We start from the raw sequence: 13,173 nt of genomic DNA on the forward strand, positions 1-13,173 counted from the left end.
CTCACAGAGAGATAACCCACAGCACTAGACTTCAAACTTTTACACTGTCCTTACAGCAAGCAGCATCTAGAGGCCTCAACACGATTGTAGAGAGCCCACTAGGTTCTGGGTATGAACAGAATACAAGCCCTTGGCTCAGGGCTGTGGTGACCTAAAATGACTGGCGTTAGCAGTTACATTAAATAAAGTTCTGGAAAGTGAATTATTTAGATTGGATACTAATAAAGCAGGTAATCGCTGTGAATTTCAAAAATACCTAAACACTCCCACGTTTGAACTTCATTTGCTACCTTTGCAAAGAGCAGGGTAATGCCCATGGAAAAGAACAAATTCAAACTCCTCACATACATGACTGGTTCTAAATTACGTTTTAACTGTTCAGGAAAAAGGCTGACATATCATTGTGGACTACTCAAAACATACTCTCAGTCTCGGGTTATTTCCAAGCCTTGAAGCTTCAGTCAATACACAAAAGTGATCAGCAAAAAGCAGATGTTAGGCTGGAGGTCAGAGAACAACAGGAATCAGATTCAGCTGCCTGCACAAGCTGAAATATTCACCCTGGAAATATGGTAATCCTGTCCCAACTCACCTACCCTAGGTCACTAAAAATTGAATGTAGAAATAGAAAAGGTCCAGAGAAGAGCAACAATGAATGTTATTAGAGGCAAGGGAAGATCTGCCATCTGAGAAGAGATAACAGAATGACTGCTTAGTTCAGAGAGGAGATAAATAAGCAGCACATTGATAGCAGTGTATACAATGAACGATCACGGGAAGGTAAACTCAATGTTCTTTCTTATTCTTTCTCAAGATACTCAGGCAAAAGGGACCTCCAACCTCTTAAAACACATTTTAGCATGTAAAATGAAACCATGTATAATTAGATCTCCCGAAGTACCCTGAAGACCTTAGCAGGATTTAGAAGGAATTACATATTTATGTGTATAGTAAGAATGCCCACAGCTGCAACAGCAGGATTGAAAAAAAATACAGGATAGGAGATAAGAGCTGCTGTCCACAGCCACACGGTTGCTAGCCATGTGTGAACTAGTCACAGACTGGAGAGGGTAGACAGAAAGAATGACAAACACCACCATCATCACCAGCACCACATGGGTTACTGCTGAGCCTCGAAGCTTCAGTCGCATGCCAGAACTCCACAGCGCCGGGGCGGTACCAGGGACAAAAGATGGAGCTCTTGGGTGAGGCTTACCTAGGCAGGTAGTAAGCAGCCTATAGTTCATGGAGCTCTTCAGACCTGCCATGTCCCTCTCCTATTCTCCTAGTAGGAGCTCAGGTGGAATTGAGGTTGCCTCTGCACCTCCTCGCCCTACGCAACGCTCCAACACCGTGGCGGTGACGTGAAATCACTGCAAGGGCAAACAGGGCAGGTGGATGTTGCACACGAAAGCGTTCAGGGGTACGCTCTGCAGGATGGGGTCTGTGAGCTGGGACACCCCTGAAGGAGCCAGCGGATGTTCTTAAAAGCAAACGATCCATTAAGAGGTAAATTTGGTCTTACAGATCCCTCCCATACACTGTTGCTACTGCACCCAGCGAAAATGACATCAGCCTGCATGGTAAGCAACGGCGATGCCTTTTTACATCTTCAATGAAAGCATCTGGGCACTTCCAGAGGTTTCCAGTCCCACATGTACAACAACTGCTTTGATGCTATGAGAAAATGTTGTAACTCAGGATGAGATCCCTGCTTCTCACCTTCATGAGCAGGGAGACAGAATACTGAAGTATCTCAACTGGTCCTGGAGAAATGCAGGAGAGTGTGTCTGCACTAGAGAAGAATTCCCATCCTCAAAATGTGGGTTTGTTGCACCAGACAGTGCTGTTGCAGGTCAGGTTGACAAGGCTCCTTTTGCAAATGTTGATTTCAGTTGTTTTGACCTTGGCAGATACAAAAATTTTATCTGGAGTCTGCTGCAAGGAGCTGCCCCTCCCACAGCTCTGGGTTTTTATTATTAAAAAAAACCCTTAAAACACTACCAAAAGGAGAAAAAAAAAAAAAAAAAGAGAACATAAAGATACAAAAAGCACCTGAGCTTCCTGAAAAAGAAAAATAACTCATTAGGTGCTGGATCCTTCAAGAGACCAGAGTCTGGCAAGCTCTCTGGACAGGCAGCCTAGCATTACATTTTACTGCATGCAATCTGCCAAACAACTGGGATTTGCTTACAGCTGATTAGAATAGGAAGCTTGCATATTATGCATGCTTAAGAGGGAACATAGCTTGATCTAATGCAAAATAAGACAGACACTGTGTAGCAAGCATAAAATGGCTGCTCTTGCATTTTATGAAGACATACAGCAATGACCCTGAGACAAACCGTTTGAACTTCCAGACAACAAAAAGATCTTGCCTGTGTCTAAATTGCACAGTGAACTTTACTGAATGCCTTTGCGAAGCGCCTGCACTCACAGATCTCAAAGCATTTCACCAGCGAAGACCCTAAAAAAACCACTCCCTGCCTACCTCTCAAAGGATTTAATGAAGCTGAACCTCCCACTGCAAGTTGCTGACTAACAAACACCTTATGATAGGCTAGAAGGGGCTAGAAAAATAAAGAAGTCACCTGACGTTTCCCTCTGCATTAAGATGAAGTATATCAGAACCATCCTGACAGATTTTAGCTCATTTGCTCCTGAGAAATGTTCCCATAATTTCTGTAGATAACGTGCTTAACGCTCAACCATTCCTAAAGTTAGAAAGCTTTTCCCAATGCCTAACGCCAGTCTTCCTTGGCAACCCAAGAGTTATAGGCTTTTAGCACCTTGCTCATCCTTTCTTTGGTTTGGCTCAGTCTCCCAAGCAGGTAGCAGATATTTTAGAGTGAAGTCCCCCAACGGTCCAACGACACCTGAGGGTCACAGGGACAGCAGAGCAGAACAACTCTCTGCGCTCCTCACTCCTTCGCAGCCTGCAAAACAAACCCAAGGAAGACGAGCAGCATTCCTGAGCCGACGAGGGTGGACATCGTTATATTGATGAGAAACCGATGTTCTGTTTCTAACAATGTACAAGCCTAATGGAAGAGGCCGAAAAGACATTACTTCCTGCTCTGTTGTCAGCTTGAAAAGGGAGAAACGCAATGAATCCAAAACTTAAATCTCCTCCAAAGCCTTGCACAGGAAACTTAGATCCCCTGTGGGGCCGGTATTAAGGTTCTGCTAGAAGACATAACTAAGAGTAATGGGATGAAATTAACTAAGAAAATTTCCTAACTGAATTTCAGGAGCTAATAGAGCTCTCATTTTCCCCAGGGAAGCCGTGGAAGCCCCAGCGCTCAGGAGAGCTGCAGTAATAGTGCTTTCACAATCGGAAGAATTTCTAATAACGCATGTCAGGACTGATATCGCTCAGGGCCAGAACCATGCACAGGCTCCGCTGGCCCAGCCCGGCACCAGCTCGCTGGACCACTGCAGAAGGTGCTCCTTCAGGAGGGCAAGACGATGCTAAATCTTCCACAGCGTAACGAGGAGCTGATGGAAACGCAACAGCGACTGCTTTTGGCACGGATGTGACTTCCCCCGCCAACCTGGGCCTGCTTTAAAGGGGGAAACAAGACTACAACCTGGTCAAATTAGACGAGAGCTCGGCAGAGGTGCCAAGGTAATACGTTGCTGCTCCCTGCCAAAAATCAAGGGGCATCTCTTCCATCAGGCAAGCACAACCGTCAGCGTGGCCATGCTTTTAACCCAACCAGGACCTCATCCAACTCAAACCAACCAAACAAAATCAGAACAAAACCAAGCAGACCCAAAAAACATCATGGAAAATTTGTACATCTCTTTGTTAAACCTCCCCTTCCCTGTGCTCTCCATTGTGCATTCCTGTCGTTTGCCCTGGGCCAGTTCTGGCACACCCTCGCTGCACGGCGAGCTGAACCAATTCAGCGATAATGGAGGGGGAAATAAAAAGGATTTTTTTTTCCAAACTGAGCTGAATTGGCTGGTATTTCAATCAGACAAGAAACATCTCTGGCACAATGCAGGGTGGCGGGAGCAGGGAAACTGAGGAGGAGGAATTGAGAAGGGCGATGAGACAGGATAACACCCAAGGATGGGATCGTGACAAACTGTTAATTCAGCTCAGCTGTATCATGAAACTATACCCTCAGTATCTTGGGAAATCTGAACCCATTTTCTTATGAATAAAGTTGCCTTGGATCACAAACACCTGACTCTGTTTTGCCATCTATGAAACGGGGATAATAGGTATCTATATCATCTAGTCTTATTTAATCTAAATACATCTTTACAAAAGGATGCTTCAAAAGCACAGACAAGTGTTAAAGTAAAAAACCAAACCCATAAAATCAAACCAAATAACCCTCAACCAGAAAGCAAAGTCCCTGCTCCCTAGGCAAACTGAAACGCTTTCAACTGATGAATTATTCATTTTGTTTGGAGCAGAATTTACAGTTATTTTAATTTAAACTTTGGATAAAGCATATGCTTAAAAAACAACGCTCAACTCCCCCCCCCCCCCCCCCCAGTCTTTTATGGCACTCAACAAAAGTGCCTTAAAACGGGTATACAGTCATTGATTCTGCTGCCAATCTTAGATGTGTCTTTTTGTCTGAAAAATAAGATAAACTTCAACTCCAACATACGATTAGAGGAGAAGCACAAATCCCTTAAAAGAAATAAAAGATAGACAAGACAACACGGCTTCATTAGAAAAGAGAAAACCCTAAGGGATTTTTCAATTTCATAGTTCTAATGAGAGGGGTTGAAAAGAAGACGTAAAGCAGAGGAAAAAAAAAAATTATCTTTGGGACAAGACATAACGAAGAACATGAAACTGAACCAGAAACAGACTTTCAAGTTTAACCTCAGGTTTTCACAAAAAGCACTGCTGTAGCCTCAGCTCTGTTCCCAAAGGAGGGTAAGCCACACGACAACACCACCACACACAAAACTCAGCATATTTCATGAGCAGGAGGCTCAAGAAGAGAGCAGGTCAAGGTTGGTATCACTAGCACAGCAGCGAGAGGGAGCTTGCACTGCAGTTGTCTGAACCACACCTAGTCTGCAGTTAAATATAGAACTTTACTTTCTGGAACTCTTGCTCCTCTTAACCTTCAGAGCATACATATTCGGAGATATTAAAAAAAAAAAAAAATAGAAAGGAGAGAGAGAGAAAGAGACCTGAATCTATTGTCCGAAATCTAAGCCTAGCAACTAATAAACTACCCTGGGAGAATTTCCAAAAAAGCAGCAAAGACTGGAGAATTGAATTACAGAAACCACAAGCAGCATTCTGGAAATCCAGTATAAACCAATTAGTTTCTTCAATACACATACCCTGTATAGACACACTTATGTACATTAGACATTTAAGTGTATGTGCTGGCCCTAACTCTAATCTTAATTATATCAGGTTGGCACCAATATAACAATTAATTGCACTGGAATTTTTGTTGATTTAAATCTTTTAAAAAAGAAACTAGCCCTTCAACCCTCACCCTTCTCATTCAGCTCAAGGGCCAAATCCTGGCTGGTGCTGCGCATTTTCGGTTGGAGAGCCTGCTCCTCGAAGTGTATCTCTCTAATTTTTGCAATCAAATTCAGATTCTTTCCTTGAAGTGCTCTCAGCTGGTTTGACTTTTAGCAACTGCATTTCTCACCAAGTGAACCCAAATCAAAACCACGTTCCACAATTAACTGACAGAGCAGCCCAAGACTTCAACCCTCACCCAAAAAGCGGTTTATACAGCTTCACAGCAACGTTTCAGAAGTTTAGAGGAAGAAGTAGTTCTGCATTACCTACAGGAGAGCTTCCATTAAGGACTAGATTCAACTCTCTTACCTTCAGGCATTTAACTACATCACCAAAGTCAGGTCTAATTGCAGAAGGCTCCTCTTTTGTAGCCAGAGAGGAATGCGCACACAGTGCTCGCAAGAGTTGCATTAGTGGGATGGAATTGTCTTCTGGGTCTCTGTTGCTCATTGCTGAATAGCCAGAAGCCTAGATGAACAGGCACTTTAGCTTTCACCAAATAACAAGCTCAAAACAAGGTGCCTAAATCCCCACGTGCACCAACAGCGCATCAAGATGCTGAAGGACACACAAACGCGACGCAAGGGAACTTGTATTTAAGGAAGGAAAATGATCCATTAAATGGAGCAAGATGCCTCCACTCACAGTCAAATCTTAATCCTTCAGAGGAAAATGCAAATTACCAGACAAACGGCACCAGACCACCTGCAATGACAAAGACCATTTTAGTGGGCCAAATGTTTATCCCTGATCCTGTGGCACCAAGTGAACCTGATCTGCTCGGGCCAGCCAGCCAGGAGTCTGGTTACCTTCATCCAGCTCCCGTTATGAGTCACATTACAGAAAAGCCTGGAAGACTCTGCTAACTTCCAAGTGAAAATAGTTAGCTTCTTCCTAGGGCTCCCGAGAGAGTGGTTTTCTCCCACTCTTCCAAAACTTGTCACATAAAACACCTCATTCTTACAGCTCAGCTAGGCCTATTAAAGCGTAACAGTCAACCAACCATATTCCCAACCTGCTTTATGGTGTAGTTTTATTGTCATACAAAGCTTTTACCACAGCTTGAGTTTACTGTGTTCTGGCCTCAAGTAAAACTCCTCAGCCATGCTTTCCAGTACCCACACATAAGGCTGCGAAATTCAGCGCTCGCGGTGAGGCAGCAAGAGCTTTGCAAATTAACATTAAAGCCAGGACCGAGGCAATGTCCAGAAGCCTCCATTTACCAGCAACAAAGACAAGACACAGCAAACAAAACCAAGAATTGCAAGAAGAAAGAGGGTAATGAAAAATTAGATCAAGTGATTATGTATCTGCATACACAACTGTTTGATTTCCAACGTCAAAGCCAACTCGCTTCTTTCCACATACAAACCCAAATCTCACACCTCTCTGTGACACGTACCGAACCCTTACAGGTTGTCTGACTTCTTGAGATTGTCACAGCAGAGCCTGGCCTTAGGAGAGATCTGAAGGAGGCAAGGGTGGTGCTTGCTTGCTTAGCTTTCTCTTTCTGCTCTGTGTTTCCACAGCACCTGGCACAAAGGAGTCTAAGGCACTGTTATGATTCAAACAGCAACTAATAGCTGTTATCGCACTTCAGGAACACCCATGCCCAAAGAGCTCTAATTCTACTTCAGAGCAATTAAATATTTCACACACGGAGGGTTAATAAGGAGATGGTATTGTCCCAAGGGTACACAGAGGTGTAGTATTTTGTCATTCATTTTGTCATTCTGCAATCGGGACAGTCATACAAGCATCTTCAAGTGCTAAAGAGCCTATCCTGCACTTTGTACTGCCTGTGAGGAGGTAGGCATGAGAAAAACACAGTCCCCTGTACTAGGAGATTGCAGGACTTTGCATTAGGTGGGTGTGGCAAAGCAGAGTAGATTTCAAACAGTTCCATTATTTCCTTTGGGGAAACATTCAGCCAAAGCTGCAACCATCAGTGCAGTGCCAGGACAGAACAGGGAAACAAAGACTTAGGTACCAGCCTCAGCCCTGCAAAGACCCTGGGACGGCCCGTGGCCACACAGAAGTATGTCCATCTTGTGTGTGAAACAGCTGAGGTCCCTGAGGGAGCTCAGTATCGTCGTCTTTGCTCAGGCAAAAGGAGACGCTCTCATGCTCCTAATTGGTTCCAAAGACCCTTGTGCAAGCAAGAGGAAAGAGAAGCATCACAGAAAGGGCAAAGGCACATCCTAAAAATCTGCTGGCCGCAGACTCAATGGCGTTGCCAACCAGAGAGGAGTGTAGCCCACACAGAGAGTCATCTGGTGCTTTCATGGAAAGGAGGTTCCTCACGCTCTCGGAGGGATTAAAACTCCTCCCAGCCATTTAGCCCTGAACAGAAATAAGCATTCATCCCTAAACTACGTTGGAGTTCACTAGCCCTTTTCTGTTACACAATATTATCCACAAAAGAGACATTAGTCTAAGCAGAGGGAAAGGCAAAGCACACAGACAGCCAGGAGGCCAGGCTCAGAGAGTGCTCAGAGAGCTCTAATGATCACCTGCCACTCTGCATACGTGTTTGAAAGATCCACTTTGCTCTGCCCTGTTCCCAGCTCGTGTGAAAGGGTTGTAAGAGCCTTGTTGGACAAGGAATCTACTGCTTGTTAGGCAAAGTTCTGCATCCTGAACAATTACAGCGCTGCTGAAATGCCAGTATCAACTATAAAATAACATGATACATTATGAGGACAAATCAGAAAATTGGGAAAGCAGAAACGTAGAATGTAAAGAGCGTGCAGACCCCCACCAAGAGCCTGGATTAGGCTAGATGGAAAGGTTTCTGCAAAAGCAAAGGAAGAGCTGAACACCAATACTCTCAGACTGCGCTACGGACAAGACATTTTAGGGTCGACAAAAATGTCCGGAGGAGTACAACCATCTTTTTAAACAACAAAAGGGATGAAATAGCTCCTCCTTCTCCATCGTTGAGAATCAAACAATTACACTGTTATTAACTTGCACGATGTTAAAGCACGTCCATGAAAATGAAGCTGGTGTTCACCAGAGCAGGAAAAAGGATAATTGTATTGGCTTTAAAATGCCCATCTCCGTAACCCCAAAGCGACATACCTTTCCATAACAGCCAGGCACTCCTTTCTCCATGTGAACCGACTGCCTCGCCGTAGTCTGAAGGTCCCAGAGGTAGCTGTGACTGGGGGAGGCGTCTGTCTCCATTCTGGCTCTTCTATTGGGATAGGAGCGGGTCTCATGCTTAACGTAGCCCCTAAGAATAATAAATACTGTGTTTCCTAGTGGATTAAAAATCATGCCCATTTTCTCACTCCTGCTCATGAAAAAAAGACAAGACAGATGATGAAACCATTCAAACTAAAAAGGTAAAGCATTATCAAACAAAGACACCTTAAAGATACACAAAGCCAGCTAGAGCTCCCATCCCCAACCTCAAGCCAGAGAGGTACCAGGTGACCCTGGAAATCTAAGGGAGACGTAACTGAGCTGACGGCCACTGAGGAAAAGCCGTCCTGTCTTCATCAAGAGGAAAAGTGCCTTGCAGAAAGGGTGAGCGGTGCCCCAGCTGGGCTTTGTTTACGTTGTGCTGCTACCTCTTCTGCCACAAAACGGGAAATAGCAGGTTTCTATTTAGTCGTACGACAGTCTCAGGAAGCAAAATGTAAATTTATACCAAAAGTATTTCGATGTGCCCAAAGAGCTGAGTAAACACTTGAAATAGCTCACGGATAGAAACACGCCCTGTGACCTGTGCAAACACAGGCTCCCAAGTGCCAGGCTGCCTGAAAAAGTCACTGAAAGCAGATTAACATCACACCTTTCCTCGTCTGTCCCCCTTCTATGGATATACTTCTCCTTTCAAGAAGCCTGAGCTGGAAAGCATCAAGCAAAAGACAGGACTTGGCACAATGCCTTCAGGAAAAGCCCTTTGAAACTTACCCCTGATTCTTTCCACAACGGCCTCTCAGTTAATAAATCAAGATAAATCAAGACACACTGGGAGACCGATCTTTCGTATATCCCTTGGTGAGGATGGAAACCTGGTATAGGACATTAGTACCTAAAACAGGGTATGTTCTGAAGGACAGCTTTGTGCTCAGTGACTTCCCCTGGAGGGAAGAAATAGCTCTTCTTGTGTGCAAAAAATAAAAAACCAGTCGTATGAGAAGATAAATCACCACCTATATCCCATATGCATACTGAGCTCAACTAGAATTCATGCACTGAACCAGCCTGGAGAGATCCAAGAGAGGCAGGCAGCTCTGCTCACAGGAGGAATACAGTACTGTGCACACGTAAAAGCAGGGCTGGGACACTAAATCCCTCTGGGTACACAGACTTGCTCAGAATGGTTAGGATTTAATCATAAAAACGTACTGTGTTAGTGAAACAACACTGCTTGTTTAATTTAAACCAGAGTAAAAGGGTTAAGGGACCTTAAGAGTTTAACCAATAAACAAATTCCTACAGTTAAAGAGCGAGAAATTAGCTATTTATGCATTTGGCTGTGTTCCTTTCCAGAAATGCACAGTGAGTGTTTTCCTTACTGCCAGGGGCTTGCATCTGTGTTCGGTAGCGGAGTCCAAAACGACAAGTTTTACCCAGGAAAATTCAGTCTACAGGAAGCAAAGCCCACAGTCTCTGGCCCTGCAGGCACAGCGGACAGTGTGCTTACTAATTCCCAGCTAACGAGCCTACACGGGTTACTTACTTCTACTGACACATGAAATATTTCCCATATTGCCAATTTACTGGGAGACCACTTCAAGGCAAGTTCCTTATCTACTTTTTCTATTACTTGCACAGTTTAGGGGTTTGGGTCAGTATCAAGCAGCTAGGCTTCAAATACATTTCCAAAACTTAAAAACTTTTAAAAAATTAATAAAAATTCCAAAAGAGGCATGGAAGAACAGGACAAGAAATCAGCTTTCCCTGCATTGTCTTAGCAATATACCTTCCCTACCTGAGGATTTCATTTCACAGGGAGAGCACAGGACTATCAGTGATGCCTAACGTCAAGGTAAGAGATGCAGAGTGCTTCCATTAAATTTGCCTGAGATTTTTCAGACAAAAGTTGAAAAAAAGTCTACATTTAAAGCATAAACTTCCTCCTACCACTGATTTGGGTTTGGTTTGGACTGAACCAGAACGAATTCTGCTTTAGTGCTTTAACTTTTCAGCCCAGTCTCCTCCAACTGACGGCCCTGTCTGAGCCAGCAGCACGTTTCCCCAGGCAGCGGCTGCTCCCAGCAGTGCCAACCCCTGAGGGTCACAGCCAGCCCCGAGGGATGGGCTGCAGAGAGGCCCTGCCTGGGACTGGTTCTTACAGCGACCAAGGTCACTGCTGAGTCTTGTGCCCGTGTTGGGCTGCGGGAGGGAAAAGGGTCCCCAGCCCAAAAAAGGCCGCCCCTGCAGGGAGGAGCGAACCGGCCAGGGGACCCAAACCTGACCCACCGAGTGTTCCACCCCACGGACGGCACGGTCAGTGGAAAGCTGAGGGGGCACCAGGGTCAAGCTCTCTTCTTCGGTGGCGACACCTGAGGAGGGCTCTGTCTGTCCTTCTGTCGTCGATCCCGACCCGTGCGTCCCTGAATCCAGGGCCTGAGCCCAGCTCCTGCCTCCCGTCCCTGTCTGCTGCCCAGTCCAGCCTGGGACTGCCCCAGGGCCAGCCCTGCAGCGTGGTGGGGACGTGTCGTCATCAGGGTGGGGGGAGTTGGGTTCGGGATTGGGTTTGTATCTATTTGTATAGATTTGTACATATTGTAGGTACTTCATTATTTCGTTATTCTTATATTTTCTTTTATTATTGTTGTTTCATTAAAGCTGTTTTAGTTTTCTTTTCCAAACTGTAAAATCTCTCTCCCTTGTTCTCTCTCCTTTACCCTTTAGGGAGGGGAGAGGGGTTAATAGAGAGCCTCTGTCATGTGTTAGTTGCCAGCCCAGCCTCAACCCAAGCCTCAACCCAAGACATATGTTCACCTACTGGTATGTTCACTTACTGAATGTAAGCTGCAAGTAGCCTTGCTAGATCCGTTTACCTATTTCTCCTTTCTATGGTGTAACATCAATATCAGCAGCAGGTAAGAGAGGAGTATGCTTAGAATCACAAGCAAGTAGCCACCACTGGTTTTGCACACACATAAAGACAGAACATCTGACTGCACACAGAGGCCCAAAACGTGCTTAGATAGATGAGTGGTAAAAGAGGTGGACATGTGCACGGCCGTCACGTTTGGTAAGGTAACTATGGAGCTTTTCTTCAGCCCCCTCAATCAAGAGCACACTTGGGGATCCTGTTTATTCTGCTGTTACAACGCTTCATTGCAATCTTCTCACCACCCAGCTCCACTTCCTCACAACTTGGTAAGTTACATCCTAGTTACTAGGTCAGATTCTTTTTACAAACCCCTCAAACAGCTTTTAAGAAGCAGCGAAACTTTTCTCTCGAGCAGAATGAGCAGAGCAAATGCAGGACAAGATTTTCATCTTAGTATATGCATCAAAAAGCAAGACATCTGTAAGGGGTTTAGAGGTGAACCGCCTGGGAAGAACTCCTTTCGCAGAGAAAAATGAAAAGCGACATCTCTCCCCACCTGCCAGTGCTAAGTGATTTTTACAACAATACAGAATTTTCTCTGTGCAAGCCAGCATTTTCTCAAATGCGGGGTACGACTTTGGGGATGCTACAGGTGGGTTGTGGGGAGCAGAGGCACGAGCGGTGCTCTCCAACTGGAACGCAGCTCTACCTCAGTACGCCAAATTCCTCGTGGCAAAGGCCTGCCTTCTCTCAGCACATCCCAGGCCCTATCCTGAAGAAAGAGCGCTGGCTCTTAAAAGCGTCACATGCAACTGCTGATCCACATCACACGTCTCGGAGAGGCCCTGCCATACAGGGGCGATGCACGGAGCGGCTGGAGCAAGCCTCAGGCCACCTCCAAAAAAACCATTCAGGAGCAAGCCTTTGCTGCAAGTACCTGTCATTTATTACCCTGGTAAGAACAGATGTCACACTTTATTTTTAGCCAGACTGACCAGAGATCACATGATAAACACCTTTCAGTTACTACTGAGCCAACTAGATTTGAATCAGCAGCCTGCACAGCGAAAGGTTCCCTACAGAGCTCGTTGCATGGATGGAAAGGATCAGAGCAGGGACTATTTTCTCTGCAGCTCTGTAAAATACTAAATCACCACTGACATACATCCAAGTGCAAATCTCGTGGGATATCCAGCCCCTGATTTTTTTTTGGTAGGCTTTTCTTTTATAGCTAAATAAGAACTGCTATGGGAATAATATAAGAGATGCTGCATCTTGATAATAACTACCTTTCTTTTCGCCTTTTGTTCAAGAGCACATGGTTTTCTCCAAGGTGACCACAGCTGCCGTCCTATTACAGAAGACTGGCAGAAATAAATATCCAGCCTAAATGGAAGCCGTTTGTATCCATCTGTAACTTCAACACATCATTTCTAGGTGCCAGCTTCAGTTTGCAGCACACAGAGGCAATAGACGTGCTAAAGGTTACCCCACAACAAACCTTCTACATTATCCAAGACCCAGTTCCAGCCAAACTAATCAGACTAACACCTACCAATGCATAAAGAAATAATTATTTCTTTATTTAAACCCCATATGCTCTGAAAAAAATCATCAGTACATTATAGGA

The 13,173-nt window shown here is 44.9% G+C and overlaps 1 protein-coding gene across 1 annotated transcript in view; it reads right to left on the minus strand.

The window, feature by feature from the left end:
• Positions 1–13,173, minus strand: part of HMBOX1 (homeobox containing 1) — a 55,383-nt gene that overhangs the window by 20,707 nt on the left and 21,503 nt on the right. The window contains exon 5 of the mRNA XM_086460495.1: positions 8,606–8,759. Within this exon, the coding sequence (XP_086316621.1) occupies positions 8,606–8,759 (154 nt within the window). The remainder of the gene's footprint in view (positions 1–8,605; positions 8,760–13,173) is intronic.

Source organism: Leptosomus discolor, chromosome 2 (assembly GCF_034619465.1).
Source record: "Leptosomus discolor isolate bLepDis1 chromosome 2, bLepDis1.hap2, whole genome shotgun sequence".
NCBI classification, from domain to species: domain Eukaryota; kingdom Metazoa; phylum Chordata; class Aves; order Leptosomiformes; family Leptosomidae; genus Leptosomus; species Leptosomus discolor.